The following is a 20,127-nucleotide window of genomic DNA, read 5'->3' as shown; positions in this document are numbered from 1 at the left end:
GGCCAATGCATCTGAGAACCTGACGCAGGAGGGACAATAGGCAATCCAGGCCTCACAGACTATTTAAGAATAAACTCCAGACTGTGAGCTGCTCAGACATCTTGGTTGTCGACTGCATATAGGTGCCATCCTAAAACTGTGAAACTGAATACCCTTAATTTAAAAATTCATGCCCAGATCTGTGCTTTGCCCTTCATCCTTGCATTTACAGAAGGCTAAATCGAGATCCCAGATTTTACATCCAAGCACTGAAATGTTCACAATTCAGATTCCTGCGAAGGCTTGCAGACGAGCACATTTTAAAACCACATCGCGCAAACTGTTTATGTGCTAGAGGAGAGCCAGTGATTTTTCTAATGACAAAGAAATAGTTCTCTCCTCAGGTATAGCTCAAACAATCCCTATAATAACCACAAAGCCCCCTCTGCTTGAAATTTGCTTTGGGTGGATGGCAAGATTAAAGAACACAAAGCCCAGTGACAATTTTTTGGACCACTTTAGGGGCTTGAGGAGACGCTCAGCAGACACGTTGCCCTCTCCCCAGGCCCAGCAGGGCTGCAGGCTGGCTTGGCGGCAGGGACCCGGCATGGTTCTTGCCCTGCGTCCTCACCTCACCCTGCACCTCCTGCCCACTGGGCTGGCCAGCAGCTCCTGCAGCAACCAGGGCTGATGCTGGAGAGCTGCTGGCCCAGCCAGGTCTGCAGGAAATGAGGTCTTGCAGCACTCTTGGCCCACATGGCCCAAAGTGACCCCCACCCCCTACCACAGCTTGCAGACGCTTGTCAGAAGCCATCAGAAGGCATGATCCATGCAGAAAGGGGCTTGGGAAAGTGATTTGAGCCCCCTCTGCTAGCTTTTTGCAGCGTCAGCGTGATTAAGGTGGTAATTTATCGGGGTTTCCAATTTCCCTCTGAAAACCTAAAGTATAACGTATGTATCCGCTATGTATGCATGAAATTTCTGGGAACTCCACAAACCTTGTGATTTTAATCCTATTATACGGTTTATATTTAATTGATTGCTAGTCAAAGATGGAAATTTCACAGATCTTCTAAAAGAATGAATATTTTTAATCATCTCATTTAGCTCGCGGAAAGGATGCGTGTCCTCTCTTTAAACCAGCATTTTGCAGTGCTGCGCAGGTTCCGCTGACTGAGGAAGGCAGTTACCCTCGAAAAAAAAACAACACCAAAAAAACATGAAAATTAATCCAAAGCTAAATTAGTGACATGATTGTATTCCCATTGCATTACACTTAAATGCATATGTTTACAATATCCTTTAATAATAATAATAATTAAACATAGTAAAATACTTCCAAACTTGGCTCATAGCATAATTGTACTTCTAGTGGAAAAAAAATTATCTGAAGCCTTGTCAATATGCCACTTCCTCCTCCCCCATCTTTTAACAGAAGCAGCCTCCAGTGAAATAATCCAAGCTGTGTTCAAGAAGTTGGCAAGTGGGTCCAATTAAATGTGGTTTTAGTGTATTCTGGCATTTGCATATCTAGTTTGCCAAGAAGTAATGTTTTAGAAAAAAACACCATCAAAAAAAAAAAAAAAAAGAAACAGAAAAAACCCTGTATCGGTCCAGACAGACTGGATGGTGTGATGCATCACAGAACTTTGTCCCGTGAATCATACAGATTAAAAAAAAGCACTCATTTCTGTCTCAACTATTGCCCCTTTTTGGTTGACAGGCTTTATAATAATCTGTACATACTGTAAAAGCAAACACACAGTGTGAATATTAGAACATCGATGCAGCGGAGCAAAAACCAGCTTTAATATTTAGTGAATCATTCAAAAACTTAAAATCACAATGACCTTTATTTCAGGGAAATATTTAACGTCGCAGCCGAGCCGCTCCTCAGCTATGCGGTGATTAAACACCACCGTCCATCAAAACAGCGCCTGCTCACCGGGACACACCACCGAGGAGCCGGCTGCTGCTCCAGAGCACTGCCGGCAGCGGGGTGCCTGCTGCTGGCTGTCTCCCCGTTCCCCTTGCACCCAGCCGCCCACCTTCCTCCTCAGCCAGCGCTGTGCTCGCCCGGGCCCGGCCTCGGCCACGGCCTGTGGGACGGAGGGTGCAACTGCTCACCTCGGTAAGCAGCAAGGAGCACAGGCAGGGGAAGGATGTGTCTGGGGAAAAAATTCAAGTGAAATAAAATAACAAAACAGAACAACCCCCAAAGCCCGCACGCCTTAGTCCTCTGCGATGCTAAGTGTGAAGTTATGCTTAATGCCCACTGGCCAGCCCCTTCTCTCATTTATGCCATAGCCAGGACAACCTGCGTACAAAGCAATGAGGGTTAATTAATAAAATTAGGCAGAGCGTGGTTCTATGGAATCTTTAAAGCCTTTATAAGTTTGCCAGTCCATTAGCAGGGCTGCATTCTCTGCAAACTCCCTGCTCCAATATGTGCAGCAGAGCAGTTAATTTCTTTTGGACTCGGTCTATGGCACCAAGCTGCTTTTTTTTTTTTTTTTTTTTTTTTTTACATCTTTATCCAAACAAACTATTAAATAATCAACAAATAAGAATATTTAACCAAAAATAATGAGAGGAATGATCACTCTCCTAAAAACTATAAATTAAAGCTATCCACTCACAAAAGAAAGTTGAGTCATCCATTAAGCAACAAAGGAGAAGGAAAAAATAGATCACACTCGGATGTTTTTGTGGAGTTCGTCGCCTCACAAATGTGCATCATCTGAGGCCCGAGGAGGACAGGCGGCTGGAGCCTGAAATGGCTCAGAGACCATCACGGATGAGATGCCAAAAGTATTAGAAAGCTCCTATTTAAAAAAAAAAAAAAAGAGGTTTGGGGAGTAGAAGGGCTGTGTCCCTCTCTCCAACCTGTGTGTAGGTTCAGACCCATAGCAGATGGGCGAGGAGGCACCATTTCCCTCGCCTTCCCATGGGCAGGGGGGTGCCTGGCCCTGCTTCTTGGGGCCAGGCTCTGACGGGAGCTGTGCTGGCGAGGAGTGTGCCGGGCACCAGGCTGCACGCTCATGGCCACGTGTGCTGTGTGGTCCCGCAGCCAGTGACCAGGCCACAGAATGGCCTCCTGGGGACAGTGGGGCTGGGGGTGGGAAGAGGTAGGGTGGTTGGCCCCTTTGCCTTTTTCCAAACAAAAGATGCTAACACACACACAAAAGGGGTCTGGCAAGTGTCCCCTGATACCTGAGGAGGATTTCAGATAGAATGAGCACCTCCACAGTTACCACCGCTTCGGCCTAAAACCCAGGTGTGGACTTTAATTCAAGCACACACCTCTAGCATTACCCAGAGGGCTTTAAAATTATGTTCTCTCCCCGACAAATACCTCTCAAAGACTACATCCAACTGAAACCCGCTGACAGCAGAGAGGCATAGAGCCAAGTGTAACATCAGGCATCAAACATGGTGCACAAAGGGTCTAGAGAGGTAGCACAGAAGATGTGGTGAAAACACTCGGAAATATCAAATCCTGCATCCAGCCCCAGGATAAACACGGCTTTCACTTGCATTTTTTTTCCATCCTTCTCCAGTGACTTCGGTGCCTTTGAAAGCGGCACATCCCTACTGAGCACTGCCACCATAGGCTCCACGGCCCCAAGCTTTGCGTGCAGGGTCTCGCCCTGACCTGGTGAAGAGCCTTCACAACTGGGGTCCTCTTGTCTGTAAAATCAAGGGAATGACTCTGTCCTTCCTTTGTTCAAAATAAAAAGAAAAAAAGAAAAAAGGAAAAAGAAAAAAAAAAAAAAGGAAAAAAAAGGAAGCCTTTGAGATGAATTAAAAGTGCTTCATCTTCCACGACTGGACCAGAAGTGAGGACCACAAACTTCCAGTGGTATATTGCTTCCTTCCTCAGAGCAAGCAAAGAAAGAAAAAACTCATAATGCTTTTTGTCCTTAATAAGAATCAAAGTGGTGTAGAAAAGGGTTTTTATACCTCCTATTCCCATATCCTGATTAATGTGCTCTGTCTTTCAACATGTGCTTTCCCTTAAACCTCATTTTTCTGTAATTTCCTTCATTCTTTTAACAATGTGCTTATCCTTCTTCAAAAAAAAAAGCCATTATTTACAGATGTTCCCTCTCTTCTCACCACATTTCAGTCCCAAGCACAGACTCCTCCTTCTTGTTCTAAATAAAAGAAGATAAGATTGGAGATATGATTGTTTCAAAAGGTGAGCACTGATACTAAATTTTAGAAACGCACGTCTTCGTAAATATATATATATTTTTTCTGCTCATGACTATGGTGTGACATATTTCTACCTGCTTTGGGAAGTCACAGTACCTACCCAAAGGACTGAGTATTTCCAAAAGAAGAATTTTGCTGTTAATACAGGCAGTTTTGAAACTTAGCAATCTGGCTTACCCATGAACACTTGTAGGAACCATCAAAGACTCTTGTTAAAAAAAAAAAATGCACTAAATGGTAGCACTTTCATGTGGGGGAGCCCTGAATGTGAAGAGCATCAACCTAAAATAGAAGACTAACATTAGGAAGAGTGCTAGTCATCTACTCGGTGTCTTGATAGTGACTCACATGCAGTTCACATCAGGTAGGGCCCACATCTGAACATTTCCGCTTGTATGCGCGTTCCTACTCCGTGAAGAAAGGTTGAGAGATTAGGCAAGTAAATTCACTGCGTTTTTATTTTAATTAGTGCTTGCGAAACAGCACCTAGATATCAAGCCCCAGACCATCTAGTGTCACAATTAGCTCAGAGCATAACATTTTAAAATCAGCTTCTATCATCAAGTACTTGTATGGCTTACAGATCTGTCAGCTCTGGGGAGGGCAGCAAGTGCTCACATCTCCATTGTGTGCCGAGGAAGTGTTAGTGCAGATATTTCAATTCCCTGTTTGCTTCACTCCTCCTCACCCGTTGTCCTCCCACTTCGGCCACTGGAAATCATCGCAGAAGTGTCCCCACAAACCTGTTGTTGTCTTTTGAGGACAGCACTTCTTGCTGCTGGGTGTTTGCCTCTAGTGTGCTTATTGGCAAAACAGCAGGATGTCTTCCAGGCTGCACCTGCAAACCACCCCATACTGTCACCCTGGCTAAGCACAGTTGGAAAGTGGATGTGGCTCTGCTGTGTTTTTGCCACGGTGCAGGAATCCCACCTTTTCTTCCAACCCTCACATCATATATTAGAGAGAATAAAAGAGCATGTTAAAATTGGCGCTCTGATTGAAAAATAAAGGTCTCTCCGTTTACTCCCATTTTTAACTACTGATTGCGGGCTTTAAAAGGTCTCCTTGCAGAGATTTTAAAGTGCATGGGTTTCTTGATGCAAATGTAGGCTATGAATACCAAATTTGGTAAGTGAAGTACCGCTTTATGCCATTTTTTTTTGCCCTCACTATTTTTGAAGCCTTCTCTCCGTGAGACTTTCTTGATCTTTACAAAAAAGAAGTATGTTTTGCGGGGCTTATACTTCTCATGCTGAGCTGGGCAAAACAATGCTTTGCATCTGGCTGGAGGCTCTCCCACAGGGGTACGGGGTCTGGCCAGCAGCAGGGGGCCCAGCGGTCCCGGTTTCATCAAGTGATGTCCTCACAGGTAGCACAGGGATGTGCAACTTCCCGTGCTCAAGAAATTCAGGATTGCCTAGTTAATCCTGAATCCTTAATCAGCTTGTTAAGAGGAGATTCCTTCCTTGAAGCCATTCAGCCATTTGAAATCGATGAAATATTGGTATTTGCAGTATTTTCAAACTGTCACACGTGTACCTGAAAACCATCTAAGAGCAGAAATCAGATTCTGGATACACACTGCCAGTCAAACTACTTTAAAAAATAGAGAACAAGCTACAGAAAATAAAGACCTGGTAGCAATAGCCTATGGAAACTGGATACGTTTCATTAAGATTTTAACAGTATTTTATCTCGGAATGAATTTCCAAAATTATCTTGACACGAATCCTCACTAAGCATGAGTAAATGCAGTTGAAAATAAATCATGTCTTATATGATAAACCTCTATCAGTTTCAAGGGGGTTTATTTATAGGTAAAGTACATTTTTAAAATTGTAAAATGTATTTTGGGCTCACATCCAAAAGTTTATAAAAAGTAGATTTAATGCTAAAATTGAAGACAATTTTACAAAAGCCTAAAATGTAGCATTGAGGGTAGTTTTTATTTTCTTAATAGCTGTAAATAAAACTTAACCAAAATGTATTTCAGGAAGGTTGTGAAAGAAATATTTAAACCCATCTCTATCTCTACATAAAGATACAGCTTATAACATGCCATATAGCTGTTTGGAGACAGTTTAGCCCTTTAATTTACCTACTGCAGCACTAAGGCAGTAACATATTGCATTACCAGTTAAATCCTTTCGGAAGTCATGATGCACATGTAGCTCGCTCCCAAAATATTTTACTGATTTAGAGCCGGGTTTTGTGCACTGGGCTGTAGCGGCTGGTGATGTGCTGTGTGCATCCAGAGCTGGCGTGCTCCCCCCGTGTCTGAAAAATCCCTCCTGGTGCTCAGATTAGCGCTGATAACTGGAAGAACGACAAGCAATAGGTCATGCAACGCAACGTCACGTTGGCTGCCGCATATGAGCACGAAACACGTCTCCCAAAAATCTTCAAGGAATAACTGAGAATGTGATTTCAAAGCACACCTAAAGAAAAATTAGCAAGTTATTTTAAAGCACTTCCTCTCACACACACATGTTCATATACAGTCTGCATTGTAAAGCCCAGCCCTGAGTTTAAGAAATTGCAGAACACCGTACATTAAAATTTCCTATAAAATAACCACTAGCTCCATCTTGTAATTAATCTTTTATTTATTTCCTGCAATCCCAAAAATCCCAAATCAACTCGAAATTTCAGCTCCAAGGCTAGACTGCATGTGCTCTATTTTATAGCCCCAAGCCAAGGCTTGTTACGGCTTGGCTGTAAAATCTCAGAAATAAAAGTATGCAAAAAAACATGTGGCCCAACGCTGGCAGGGGTGGTGCAAGAACCACAAATCCTGCCCCACCGAGGTAGGGGTTTTCTTGCGAAGGGTTAATGACAAGGACTTATTGGGAATGGCAATTCTATAATTTCTGCACAACTAATATGATGTTTCAGAGTAGCAGTCGTCTTGCTAGGAAAAAAAATAAATAAGAGAACTAAATGAAACTGAAATGAACCTTAAGATTTCAAGCATATGACTGAATCAAGTTCTGATAGTCAATAAAATCCACTAACCCAAGGAATTCAGGAATTCCAACGTAAGAGAAATATACCCGGTCAAATATTTAAAAAAAAAAAAACAACAAAACAAACAAACAAAAACAAACAAACAAACAAAAAAAAACAACCACCTTTTTCTGGAAACATTTCTATCGCTTGCGATCTCTGCAGCATGTGCCGTCACTGTCACAGCTAAGCCTACCTCACCTTTGGTTTCATCCGAGCCTTGCTCTACTGGAAGCCGGACGCCTCTCGGACGTTGATGGAGACGGGCATGCTTTGGGTGGTTTTCTCGGAGAACATCTAGACTCTACGATCAGCTAAAAGTACTCTTTTTTTAGCTTACAATAATAAAACATATAGTATTTCTGAAAAGTGTGTATACTCTCATCAGTACCACCCGTTACCAGGTTTAGCTAAATTTTATCACACCAGAATGAGCTCCTGGCTCCAGGCTTTAACAAGCAGTGTTCTTATTCCTAGGAGGTTTTTAATTTGCCAAAAAAAGCTAACATTTACACCTTCTACTCAAAGGCACCCTTACGAATACAACTAAGAAAGAACTTCTCTTTTACCAAATAGAAAATAATATTTATTGCCAAGTTCACTATATGTAATGACACGATTAAAATATGACTGGAGAGCATCAAGAATTAAATAAAAAATCACTAAAAAAAAAAGCAGAATATTTTGAAAGAGCCCAGAACATTTGCTTTTTGTTTTTTCCTTCTTTTAAAAATAGCGAGTGGTTCTGTTAAAATTCACGTTTAGAATCCCACTAAACTAAAATAAATCTTACTGCTTTTGCTACCTTTCTGTAATAAAAGATCATACTCCCTGGAAACATTTCTGTTTCAAAATCAGGTGGACAAATAGTGTTAATAATATATAAGTTTGCGAACACTGCTGCGTAGGACTGCATTATAATATCTTGGACTGATTTCCAGTGTTAGTGTACTTGTGCAGACCCGAAATGCAGTTCACTTTAACTTGGAAGGAATTTACGGTGCTTCGATAGGAAAAGAAGCAGCATGTAGAAATGTTCTCCCCTTCCAAATCTTCCTTGGCCATAAATCGCTGCAGCTTTGTTGACTGTAAAAAGGGGGTCAGGGGTTTAATTTTAGAAACTACTCTGGGAAAATGTATTTTACAAGTTATGATGCCTGAAAAGTCCATGAAAGAGTTAGAATACATTGTTATTGTAGAAGCCAGCTTTAATGAGGAAAAAGTCGATGCAGTGCTGAGACCCCGCTGTACCCACTGTCCATACCAGTGAAGCAGAAGACACAATTCGGCAGAGGAAAGTCAACCTTGGTGTGCTGCCTGGGCAGGTGAGCGAGCGCAGCTGCCGGGGTGAGGCAACAGAGCAGGGAAAAGCAATTGCCAGTTTCCAGAATTAATTTTAAAAGCATGTTTAGGCTTTCAAATGAAATGATTCTCATTCTGAATATACCTGGAATTGTTTGGTCTTCGCTTTTTCCTCAACAGCTGGGAGCAGAAGAATCACTGGCGATGCCTTCCGTTCATTGACCTGAAAGTTGTGTTTTAAACTCCCGCCAAGTTCTTTAAATTTCACCCAAAGCACGCGATGGTCTTATTAAATACGGGGCGTAGAGAATACCACGCCTGATAGAAAATTTCTCTATTACACCAACCCCGAGTTTAGAGAAATCATGCATAACTAGAGAACAGTAAGTTAACACAGGCAATGGTTAAAAAAATACCTGACTGATATATTTAGTGTATTCCCCGAGAGTCTTAGGCTACAAGTACGTGCAATTAAAAAGTAACAGCGGGCAGTGGCCAGAGAAAGTCTACTGAACCTCTGAAGTTCGCGGCATACTCTCCATCCTCGCAGTTTGCCTTAGACCATAATGGCAATATGAAGAGTAAGGGTTTTGTTACCACACATCCCCAAGCCAAATAAAACATTCTCTCATCATTCACTGTCTAGGGGCTATATTAAAAAAAAAAAAAAAAAGAAAAAAGAAGGTTACAGCTATTTAGATATGTCAGTACGTTAGACCTTATGGAGAGAAGCGGCACACAGAAGTACGTTTCATCTTTTCATTGAAGAAACACTTTGATAGCCACAAGCAAGTATGTGCTGCACATGTATATACAGTCTAGATAAAACCCGAATGTATGAAGTGTATTTTGAATTATTTTGTCGTTAATGGCTGAGTTATGTTTTCTGTTACCCTTCTGAAGAAGGGCTCCTTCTGAGTCTAGCCTCATTCGTGATCCTGCGATTCTTAAAAACCTTATTGCTCTAGAACAAATGGCAAATCTGCCTAGAGCTACATCTAAAGCTCATCATCTGTATGCATTTCAGAACTCCTGTTAGGGTTTTTCCAGTCTTGATGATGCTTTAAACTGTTTTAACTACGCACACTACTCTATCGCATGCAAGCCTGGACTGCAGAACAGGTTTGCTGGTAGAAAATGAGGAAACTACATGGCCAAGGATATTAACATTTACAGAAGGAAATGTTTCCAAAATATCCAAAATAACCCACTTTATTAAAAAATAAAAGATGCTTTGAAAATTATTATAAAGAACCAAAGAGTGAAAAGGGTCATTTTGGATAAGTACCAGTTACTGTAAATGTAGGAAGATAAGCAGGATAGCGTTAGGTCACGAGATTCATTTGGTCAAGGTACAAAAACTGAAGATGTACCTAGGCAGATGACAAATGTAATGAAATGTTTAAATTCAGATTTTTTTTTCCCCTTCAAATTCACACTGCCGTCACTGCTACAGACTTCTAATTTAGCACTACTTTTGTATTCCCATTGGGCTCTGCAGGGCTGGTTTCATCCCTAGGAGGGAACAATTTCCTTAAAGAATTCTGGGTATATCCTAAAAAAAAACCAAACAAACAAAAAAAAAAAAACCAAAACACTCCAAAATGCCTTTTACAAAGGTTTCACCATGCTTTACTTAAAAATAATAATAATAATAATAATAATAAAATAATAATAATAATAATAATAATAATAATAAGGTTTAGTCTGTAAGAGAAACTCACAAACAGTTGTAGGATTATTCTAATTTTCCTTTGTAATCTAGACAGTTTTGATGGATTGCCGGTATTTTGGACATTTTGACTGCTGCTTGCTCTGTAACGTAGACTGACAGTCCCTACCCGAGCAGTACTTCAGATTAAGTTGTTTCCTCCTGCTCTGCTCTCCTGATAGAAAGAAAATACAAAAGGGTGAGCCTGAGAGACCTACTTGGGGCGAAATTTAGCCCAGAAAAGGAATTTTGTATCTTTAGAGAAATTTGAGTGGAATGAAAATTTCTGGAATTGAATAGATGGCTTCTGCAGAAGTCTTTAGGGGAAAAAAGCAAAAATCCCTCTACAGAATGATAGAGAGCTACACACACAGAAATGCTTTCAAAACACAAGCATTTAATTTTTTTTTTTTTTTAAATGTTAAGTGAGATGTAAATATGTACGTTAGCAACAAAGTGCTCAAAAGCATACTGAAAACATATTCAATACACAGTTAGCAATATAAGTCTGTACAAAAGTAATAAAGTTACACATTATAAAAAATACTCCGTAACTATAATTTAAAAGAGGGAAAAAAGACAAGGGAATTGATTTCTCAGTTCATATAATTTATTGCAGTTAGCACACAGTTTAAAAATTCACCAACACACCAATAGTACAAAACTAAACAGCATTATAAGTTATTCCCCCCTCAGGAAAATAAAACATACTATGATTGTCAAAGCTAGATGTCAGTCTAAGTTTTAGAACAAAAGAAGAATGTGAAACTAATAAAAGGAAAAAAGCAATCACTCACAAGGACCACAAAAAAATCCAAGAGAAAGTCCATTTTTCTCAGACACTGATTGTCTTCTCTAAATTAATAAAAGAATGTATTTTTAAACCTAGAAACTATTCAAGTAACTAAAGATAACGCTCCAAGGCCATTTTCACAGCTTTTTTTTTTTTTGTTTTAAATGCCATTACAGCCAAATTAACACACATTTGACCAAATATTTCCAAAACAGTCCAGCAATACACAATGGAGTTTTCCATTCAGTATCTTAAGCACAAAAATAGGCTATGTTTACAGTAGTTAAGGCGATCAAATTTTAAACAAAAGCGGAAAAAAAAAGGAAAAACAGCAAACGTTTTCCATGCTACTCCCATAGACCTTATTTGTAAGTGCAAGACAGGAAAACAAACACTGTGCAAAATGCTTTTGACCTGCGTGTTGGTCATTAAAACCACACGTCAGGCTGCAGTCTCTGCTGCTTGGATACACAGAGCCCTCTACCCTCCCCCCGGCCCCCCCGTCAATCAGGGCTTTCCAGTCCTTTCAGCCCGGGGCTTTTTCAGTCCACAGACCCTTTTCAAGGGGGGAAAAAGAATGACCTATTGTGGATGTGTGCAGCAGGAATCCTAAAAATGCTCATCTGGGTAAATGTATGCACCTAAAGTTTGAGCTGGCGTGGGGTTTGTGCAATTAGAAGGTTTTCTTTTAATGAATGCACACTGCACATGCAAATCTTTAAGCCTGTTTGTAAACATTCATATTTTCCTTGTTATGTAGCTAAATTGTCAACTTGTAGCTTAAGTTTGTCTCAACTGAAAGACAGTGGGAAAGAAAATTTAAATTATATAAAATAAAAACAGTGCATTTATGTTCTTCATAACACCGGCATTTTCAACGGTGCCTTTTCCTAAGGAAATTAAATAATTTTAAACTCACTCATTAAAGTTATACAATGCAAACAAAGACAAAAATATACTGAAACTCATGCATTTCTGTAGCGTTAATATTTACTTTTCAAGACTCAACTAAGAGCATCAACACAACCTGCCAAGTTCTTTGATACCTCCCCCCGGCCCATGTAATCAATTACAGTATACAATAACAGTAATTCACATTTTTTAAACACACAGTTCATCACTGCTGAAGCTGCAATATCCTTTTTCATCCCAAGCAAACCTTCACATAAGACAGAGTCCCAGTGATCCCAGTGTACTCTCAGGGTTTTTGTTTTGTGTTTTTGTTTTTTTTCCAGTGGGAACTGTCAGAAATCCAGAAGTTGCTGTAATAAGATTTAAGTCAACCGCTTGTTTAAAAATAGATAATCCAGCATTTCAGAAATTTTCCATTTGGGTCTAAAAGCATTCAGGTTTCCAACAGCTAGAAAGGACTCATGCAATTAGAGAAATGTAAAGGAACTGATATAATTGGGAGAGGATTTCTACATTCAGATTTTGAAAGGAAAAGTATCTAGAGCTCAAAATAACGCAGTGTTTTGGGGAGAACAAAGCCAAGCCAACATTTTGGAATTGGAGATTCTTTAAAACTAAAGTATCCACTGGCTTCTATTCCAAAAAGGGGGAAAAAATACGCTCCGTTGTTTATTACTTTGTCATGTCACCTCTAAAGTTCGGTTTTATCAGAGTGCTAAATTAGTGAAATATTCATGCTGCCTTAAAGTGCAAAAACAAGCTAATAGCCAAACTTTGAGTTCAAGGAAACAAGATTGCTTTTAGACTGTACCACAACTATATAGATTTATATATATATTATTTATATATATAAAAATTTTATTTCCAAAGTTCTTGTGAGCTATCTTCTAAGGTCCAGTCTCTGACAGTAGGTAAGCTCAGTGCTTCGCTTTTGACAGACAATGAGTTCACCAACTCACAGTGAAACTTCCGAATGTGTCTGTAAAGGTCTCCGGACTGCGTGAACCTGCGTTCACACCACTTACAAGCATGTGGCTTCTCCCGTGTGTGAACCACTGCGTGGCGGCTCAGGTTGTGGGAGTACTGGAAGCTCTTCCCACACTGGGTGCAAGTGTAGGGCTTTTCACCTGAATGAGTCCTCTCATGACGTTTCAAGGTGTACATGCAAGAAAAAGTCTTACCACACAGCGAGCAGGTGGGGACATTGACATCAGTAGCAGGCTTGCTGCGGATCCCGTCCTGCTCTCGAAAGTGCGTGCTTAAATGGATCTGCAGGATGTGGGGACTGGGAAAGACCTTGTTGCAGAGAGGACACATAAAAATTTGGCCAGCGGGGCTAAGTATGTTTGACACATAAGGGAGCAAGCTGCTGTCCATGTTTCCTTCCACCTGGACTCGCTCATTCTCTGGAGTTATCATTTCATCATCACTTGCCTTGTCCTCTCTATCTAGCTCCCTCAAGACCGAATCTTCCCTCATTGGAGCCAGATGGGTCGGCTCGTACTGTACCCTGTTATTAGTGCTCACACTTTCTTTCACAGTGCTATGTTCCATATCATAGTCATTAGTGCCAACATCACTCTCATCACAGGAAGCCTCTTTCTCCACCTTCACCTGAACCAGGCTGCTTCTAAGCATGTCCTGCGAAGAGAAATAAGAACTGTTCAGATTTTCAACTCCTGAAAGGCTGGACTTGACAGACAGGTCCAGCACGCAGTCAACATCTGCTGAATCCCTCACGGAGGTGACAGACCTCTGGGACAAAGACTCTGTTGAGCTGCAGGGGCTGGCTACTGTTTTTCCAGCTGCCGTTGCGTGTGTCTCTGCCTCTCCGCCAGTCTGGGGAATGCCTGCTGAGTCTGAGGGCAATCTCATCCACATGTTCCCAGGCTCAGCCGCCAAGTCCCTTTTGCTAGGCAGGATGTTCAATTTTTCATCTTCTCCTTCATCTTCATCGCTGGGCAAGTCTCCTGGCATGTGGCTGCTGCCGTCGGAGAGGCTCTCCACTTTGTCTGAGCAACTTGAGGCGTCTTCCTCCTTTTTTGTACTGTCTGCCTCCGTGGTTGCTTTCTCTTTCAGCTTCTTTTTGCAGACTTTGACAATGTCATACATGTGGAGATAACTGGCAGCTGCAAGCACGTCTTCAATGGGCAAGTCTTTGAACTGGAGTTTTCCTTCGTACATGAATTCAAGCAGGAGAGCGAAAGCTGGGGCTGTAACAATGTCGCTGTTCAGATGAACAATGTCTCTTTTGTCCAGCTGGTCCTTGTAAAAGAGGTGGAAATACATGCTGCATGAAGCCAGTACAGCTCTGTGCGCTCGGAACTGGGCATCTCCTACCAGAACAGTGCAATCACAAAGAAAACCCTGATGTCTCTGCTCACTCAGACACTGTAGCAAATGTCTACTGTGGTCAGGAAACTCCATGCTGTCTTCATAACCTATAAGCAACGAGATTTTAAAAAATTACATGTAGGTCAAAACAACAGAACTCACGAATCCAAGTTACTCCACTCCAAACGCCTGGCATTTATATTGCCAGAATCCTAGCGCTGCCCCTACGCAAAGATTATTTAACGCGTACGCACACTGGCCACCCTCTCCCATCAACCACTGAAGTCATGCCTTCCTCTCAGAGGGGAAGATGCTATTCTAATAAGCACTCAGCTGCATTATTATATATATCTACGTTTTTTTTTTTTAATTTTTTTTTTTTTTTTTTTTTTTAAAGTAGCACAGTTGTTCATAAAATCTGTTCAACAGTTATTTTTCCAGGGAACTTCCTCCAGGTTGCGTCCCTAGGAGGGCAAATCAAAAAAATTAAAAAAAAATAAAATTAAATTAACACCAAGTTCGAGAGATCACAGAGCGGGGGAAAAAGAGAAAATCAGACCATCAATATTCTTTTTAAAGTCAAATTGCAGTAACGAGGGAGTCCTGAGCACGAAGAAATGTTAATGTACCCAAATCTGAAAATCTAACATTCATAAAGAACATAGATCGACAAGGGTAAATAGTATTTATCGATAGAAAAAAAATCAAAAATTTAAATTTTTAGAAATTTAAGTTTGCATTGTTTTGTTCTCCTGGTAGGTACAGTTTCAGGTTTTGAACCTTCTCCATACTGTACAATAGAACATAAACATTTTTTGCTAATATGCAGAATTTACAAAAGAAAAAGAAAACTGTCAACTAAAATGCCAATGAGCATCGCTTCCCCTATGCAGAAGGACAGAAATTTCCCTCCCCTCCCACACCAGCCAGTCTGCAGTACCAAACTTAAAAAAAAAAAAAAGTCATTCAGCACGAGTGTGTGTGCACATTTAAAACGAGTATCCTGAGCACCGCTCTTAGCCAAGTATTTTTCTATACACCCTCCTTGACGATAAAAAACAAAACAAAACAAAACAAAACACACTTCAAAGAAGTAGAGAAGTCAAAACTCAAACAGAAAGTAAAATCTCTCAAAACCTGTCTCAATCTATTCTTCTGTGACTGATGGCAACGCTCTCCCAAACCATCCAGACAGATCGTGGATCTCGAGGCTGGCAGATATTATTGAAAAATAGTCATCGCCGGCAAAGCAAGGCGTACTAAAACTTGCAGCACAACCCCTACTATATTCTGAAAAATACCATCGCTAGAGTAAAGCACGAAGATTTACAATACAATCACTTTAAGTGCCCCACAGCCAACATCAATCCTAATCCTTAAGAGGGCTAAAAATAAAGATTGGAGGGCAGCTCACAAGGTAGCTGTGATCAAATTAGGAGGCTGAAAGGACAGAGAGGGACGAAGAAGGAAGCTTATAAACATCTGATCCAGCTGACTGTGGCCATATGGCAGCTGCTGCCCAGATAAAGAGATTAAGAATAGAGGAGTGCGATTACAGCTGTCTGGCCAATTCAGGCAGCTCAAATCTACAAGTTCTAAATTAGTCGCAAATACAAAAACTCCTTCAAATAATTATTGTTACGCTGGAATAAAAGATCTCAAATACTACATGCAGGAAAGAAAAGAGGAAGCCAGTCGAGCTATTCTCCTGGGTACAAAAGTTTTTAAACACATAACTGATTTCTATCTTTCAGAAGCACTACAGCTGTATGCTACTACAGTTCTGGGCTGCTGGATATTTAACCACGAAGTTTAATGAAAGACTGCACAACAAACACATTTGAGTTAGCACGGTTCTTTTTAAAAAAGCACGCTGGTGTACGCTTCACCAAAACCCCCCATAAAGTCGATTTAAAGATGCAACACAAAAATACAAACCAGAACTCTCATTAGGCTCGCCACTAAATACATTTCGGTTTTTGGTCTCCAGAAATTAAGCCCGGACTTGCTCTCGCCACGTCCTAAAACCAGAAATTTTCTTCTCACGACATGCATTAAAGTTAATTCTATCAACGTGCATCAGAACTGATACTCTCAAACTAGAGCCCAAGCCTTTTCGACTAAGTCCACTTATCTATTTAATACTCGATTTCATATATTACCTCTAAACTTGGTTAGAAAAGTAATGTGATTTTTTCCTGAAATTCAATAAACAACACACCAAAACAGAAATATGCTGTATCTAATCTATTGCTACTCCTACCTTTAGTACACATAAACCTGATTAAGTCCTTTCCTCTGAGTCTTGCTGGCTCCAGGTCTGTTAGATCGGTGGAAAAAAAGCAGACTAGGAGAGACAGATGCAAAGTGGAGATGATGTTAGAGAGGAATGAGATACCTTCTCCACACACAGATCTGCACACACTAACTCCCTGTCTGTGTGTTAGAATAAAAGGCTGAGGGATGGCAGGCTGTCAGCTGCTCTGACATCATGTTCAGATGGAAATGCTACCTCCAGCTGTGCTCCTTTTAATGCCATATGCTACTCCTCTACACTCCTGCCACCAGCTTTTTCTTAGGAGAACTTTTCTCTTCTGTTAGTATAAACAAAATACTTCAAAGTCTTTTTTTTTTTTTCAAACTTTCTAACAGGGGGAGAGAAGAAAAAAAAAAAAAAAAAAAAAAAGAGGAGGGAGAGAGAGAGCGAGAGGGAAGAAAATCCTAAACATATGGGGCTCTGCCGTCTCCGCAGCCCCGCTCCGCTCCATGCCGGCTGTGCTGGGCGGGCAGCGGCCCCGGGGCTCCCCCCGCCGCCCCGAGCCGAGCCCCGGGGGCGCCCCGGAGCCTCCCCCCCGCTCCCGGCGGCGCCCCGAGCCCAGCCCAGTCGAGAACTTGCACGGGGGTAACCGGGGGGGGGCAGGGGGGGGCCCCCGCATCCCCGGCGGCAACTTTGCAACGGGGCCGGCCCCGGGGCTCCCCGCTCGGTGCCCCGCTGGCGGCGGCGGCAGCAGCGGAGCGCCCCCGCCCGCCCGCCCCCCTCCCCGGTCGCGGCCCGTCGCGGGGCTGGGGGCGGCGGGACTCACACTCGGCGGCGGCCCCGAAGTCCCCGCGCTGCCGCCGCCGCCGCCGCCGCCCGCCGGCTCCTCGGGGCTCGCTCGGCGCCGCGGGAGGCGCCTCAGCCCCCCCCCGGCCGCCCGCCCGCTGCCGCCCCCCGGGCTCCCCCCTGGCGGCCGCGAGCGGAGCGGAGCGGAGCGGGCCCCGCGCTCAGCGGCTCCCCATGGCACCGCCGGCCGGGGCCGGCCGCGGGGGAGGGGAGGGGAGGGGCGGGGGCCGGCGGCGGGGCGGGCGGGGGCGCCGGGCGCACGCACACGCACGGCGGCGGCGGCGGCGGCACAGCCGGGCCCGGCGGCGGCAGCCAGATGTTCCCCCGCCGCCCCGCCCCGCTCCGCGCGCGGACCCCGCTCCCTGCCCGCCCGCCCGCCCGCCCGACTGACTGAGTGACGGGCCGGCTGACAGCACGGCCCGCCCGCCCCGCCGCCGCCGCCAATGGGCGCCCAGCCCCGCCGCTGAGTGACGGGCGGCGACGGGCGGTGAGTGGCGGAGGCCGGCCCGGGAAGGCCGGCGGCGCGGCCAATCGGCGGCCCGCAGGGAGGCGAGGGGCGTGAGCGCCGGGGAGGAGAGGCGGAAGGAGGCGGGGCCCCGGCGGCGGGGAGGAGGGGGCGTGGCGAGACAGCGAGCGAGGGGCGGGGCCAGCCCAGGGGGCGGGGCGAGCGCGGGAGGGCGCGCGCGGGCCGCGGCCTCGCGCCGCTTGCCCGGAGGGGAGGGGGCGGGGCGGGGCGGCCGGGGGGCACCTGCGGGGGCGGGGGGCAGCCGGGACACAAAATGGCGGCCGCGGGCACGGCCGCACCTGGGGGCAGCGGGACCCGGGGGGGAGGCTGTGGGCGGTCCTGGGGAACCCCCGGCGTGGGGCGGAGGGGCCGGTGGAGGTCGTCCGAGGGAGCGGGGTCTGTGCCCTGCTGCCCTGCGGCGCCGGGTGCGCGGTTAGCTCGGCAGGTCGCCTGGAGGGAGCGAGCACCGCCGGCAGAGGCTCGCTCGGGGCGCGGGGCGAAGTAACTTGAGTGTTAGTAATCAGAACTGCTCGAGCGGCCGCAGGAACAAGGCGTGCGTTTAGTCCCCTTCAGCAGCGTGAAGCCGCTACGAGGAGGCGCAGCGAGGTCTGGCTGTGCCTAACGTGTTTGACAGCACTGCTGCCGGTGTCACGCAGCGTGCCTCGAGGATTGCATAAATAAAAAAAACAATACGTACGCGCACAAAAACACTTTTATCTCTGTCCTTTGTTAAACTGACCGCTCATGCACACCTAACGTTGTTTTCTTAATCATTTCCCTCGTCGTGTTTTCCGTTCGTCTTAGTGATACGATGCCACGCTTAAGCTGTTGGTGTTTTTTTTCCTTCCATTGGTAACGTGTTCCTCAAACTCAGCGGGGTTTTGCCCTCGTCTTCAAGATTCAGCAGCTAAGATGCTGACTCTTCATGTTTTCCTGATTGTGTCCTCAGTGCTAATAATCACTTCATCCGAGAAAAATCAGTACTCCGTTCCCTGCTGCCCATCATTTCTTGACCGTCTTTCTAACAACATTTTTTCTTTAAATTCCCAAAACACATTTCAAAAGAATTTTATTGGGAAGTACTGCTGAAAATAGCTCTACCAATTGTTTTAATACAAAACATACAAATAACTTATGCAGTTATGGATGTTTGAACTGTCAGTGATTGTGCCTGAAATGATTACATTAACTATGTTGTCCTAGTTCTGCGAACTGCATCCTTCCTCCTTCCTACATCACCAACTTCTTGGGGTCTGTTAGTAAGACCTCATTTTATGTATACTTACTTATACAAGTGCAGCTTTACTGAGGGAGGCAGATTTGTCATTCTCACAATACAAAACTGGGGAAAAAGGAGGATGCTGAATGTGAAAAAATCAAAGAATTTATTTGCTAAAGTAGATATTTAACAAGTAGACTTTTATAGACTTTGACAGCAGCTAGAATTACTAAATACTTTAAAAACAAAATTTCATGGGATGTTATTGTTTATATTTTTGGTCCACTTGCCTCCTCACACACATAAACTTACATTTTTATGTTTTAAGACATACTGAGAAAAATCTTATTGCTCTTCACTTACTATTTACAGTGCCAATTACTAATTAAATCTGGTTGTTTTCTCTTTTCCATTCTATCCCTTGACAATATGACCTTGGAGAAATCACTGTCCTTTTTGCCTCCTCAGAGTGACTCACCTTCAGGGCTATGGACTATTTCTTACTACAGTTATGTTGTATTTAAGAGAGTGGTCTGCAGTTGCAATTTATACAACTATTATAATAATAAAACAATTTTTACTATTCCTAAGTAGGTGATGAAGTGAAACAGAAAAGAAGTCAATGTAGGTAACACTTCGAGATTAAAAATCTTCTTGGCAGTGAGTCAAGCTTCATTCATTTAAACCTGGAACTGTTGACATTTCTCTGCGATTTTTTTTTTACGTGAAAGGAACTCTAATTTTAAAGAGTACTTAGAGAGGTTTAAAGACTTAGCATTATTTTAAATATAGAAATGAGATGATAGATAAGTGAATTAAGAAAAAATCCTACACTGGGAAAACTCATAAATACCTTGTAGTCCAGTTGATGCTCTATTAGAAAAAAATAATATAGGACGGGCCTTGCACTGGAAGGGATCGTGAAGCCTTGTTGTAAAGGGACATAAACATCTGGCAATACACCTGGTCTCTACACACATTTATAAATCACCTCAGGCATCCCAAGGTACCGTGGAGAACACACGTGAAAATTGAACTAAGAGCA

General features: G+C 43.5%; 1 protein-coding gene across 6 annotated transcripts; it reads right to left on the bottom strand.

The window, feature by feature from the left end:
• Positions 1–10,604: 10,604 nt before the first annotated feature.
• On the bottom strand, positions 10,605–17,658 carry ZBTB18 (zinc finger and BTB domain containing 18). 6 transcript variants are annotated; one of them, XM_082756580.1, is made up of 4 exons: positions 17,339–17,658; positions 16,519–16,602; positions 13,675–14,362; positions 13,383–13,562 (listed from the first exon to the last, which is right to left on the bottom strand). In XM_082756580.1, exons 2-4 carry the CDS (start codon positions 16,529–16,531, stop codon positions 13,532–13,534), a joined length of 732 nt encoding a protein of 243 aa, XP_082612706.1. In that variant the 5' UTR covers positions 16,532–16,602; positions 17,339–17,658; the 3' UTR covers positions 13,383–13,531. The 6 variants fall into 6 exon arrangements, with proteins under 6 accessions (XP_082612701.1, XP_082612704.1, XP_082612703.1 ...); XM_082756575.1 differs by having other exon boundaries at positions 10,605–14,362; positions 17,339–17,655; XM_082756578.1 differs by lacking the exon at positions 16,519–16,602 and adding an exon at positions 16,194–16,276 and having other exon boundaries at positions 10,605–14,362; positions 17,339–17,655.
• Between the last annotated feature and the right edge of the window lie 2,469 nt (positions 17,659–20,127).

This window comes from Aythya marila (genome assembly GCF_965140915.1).
Source record: "Aythya marila genome assembly, chromosome: 3".
Classification (NCBI taxonomy): domain Eukaryota; kingdom Metazoa; phylum Chordata; class Aves; order Anseriformes; family Anatidae; genus Aythya; species Aythya marila.
Note: the sequence above shows the minus strand (reverse complement) of the source record. Positions and strands in the feature narration are given on the sequence as shown.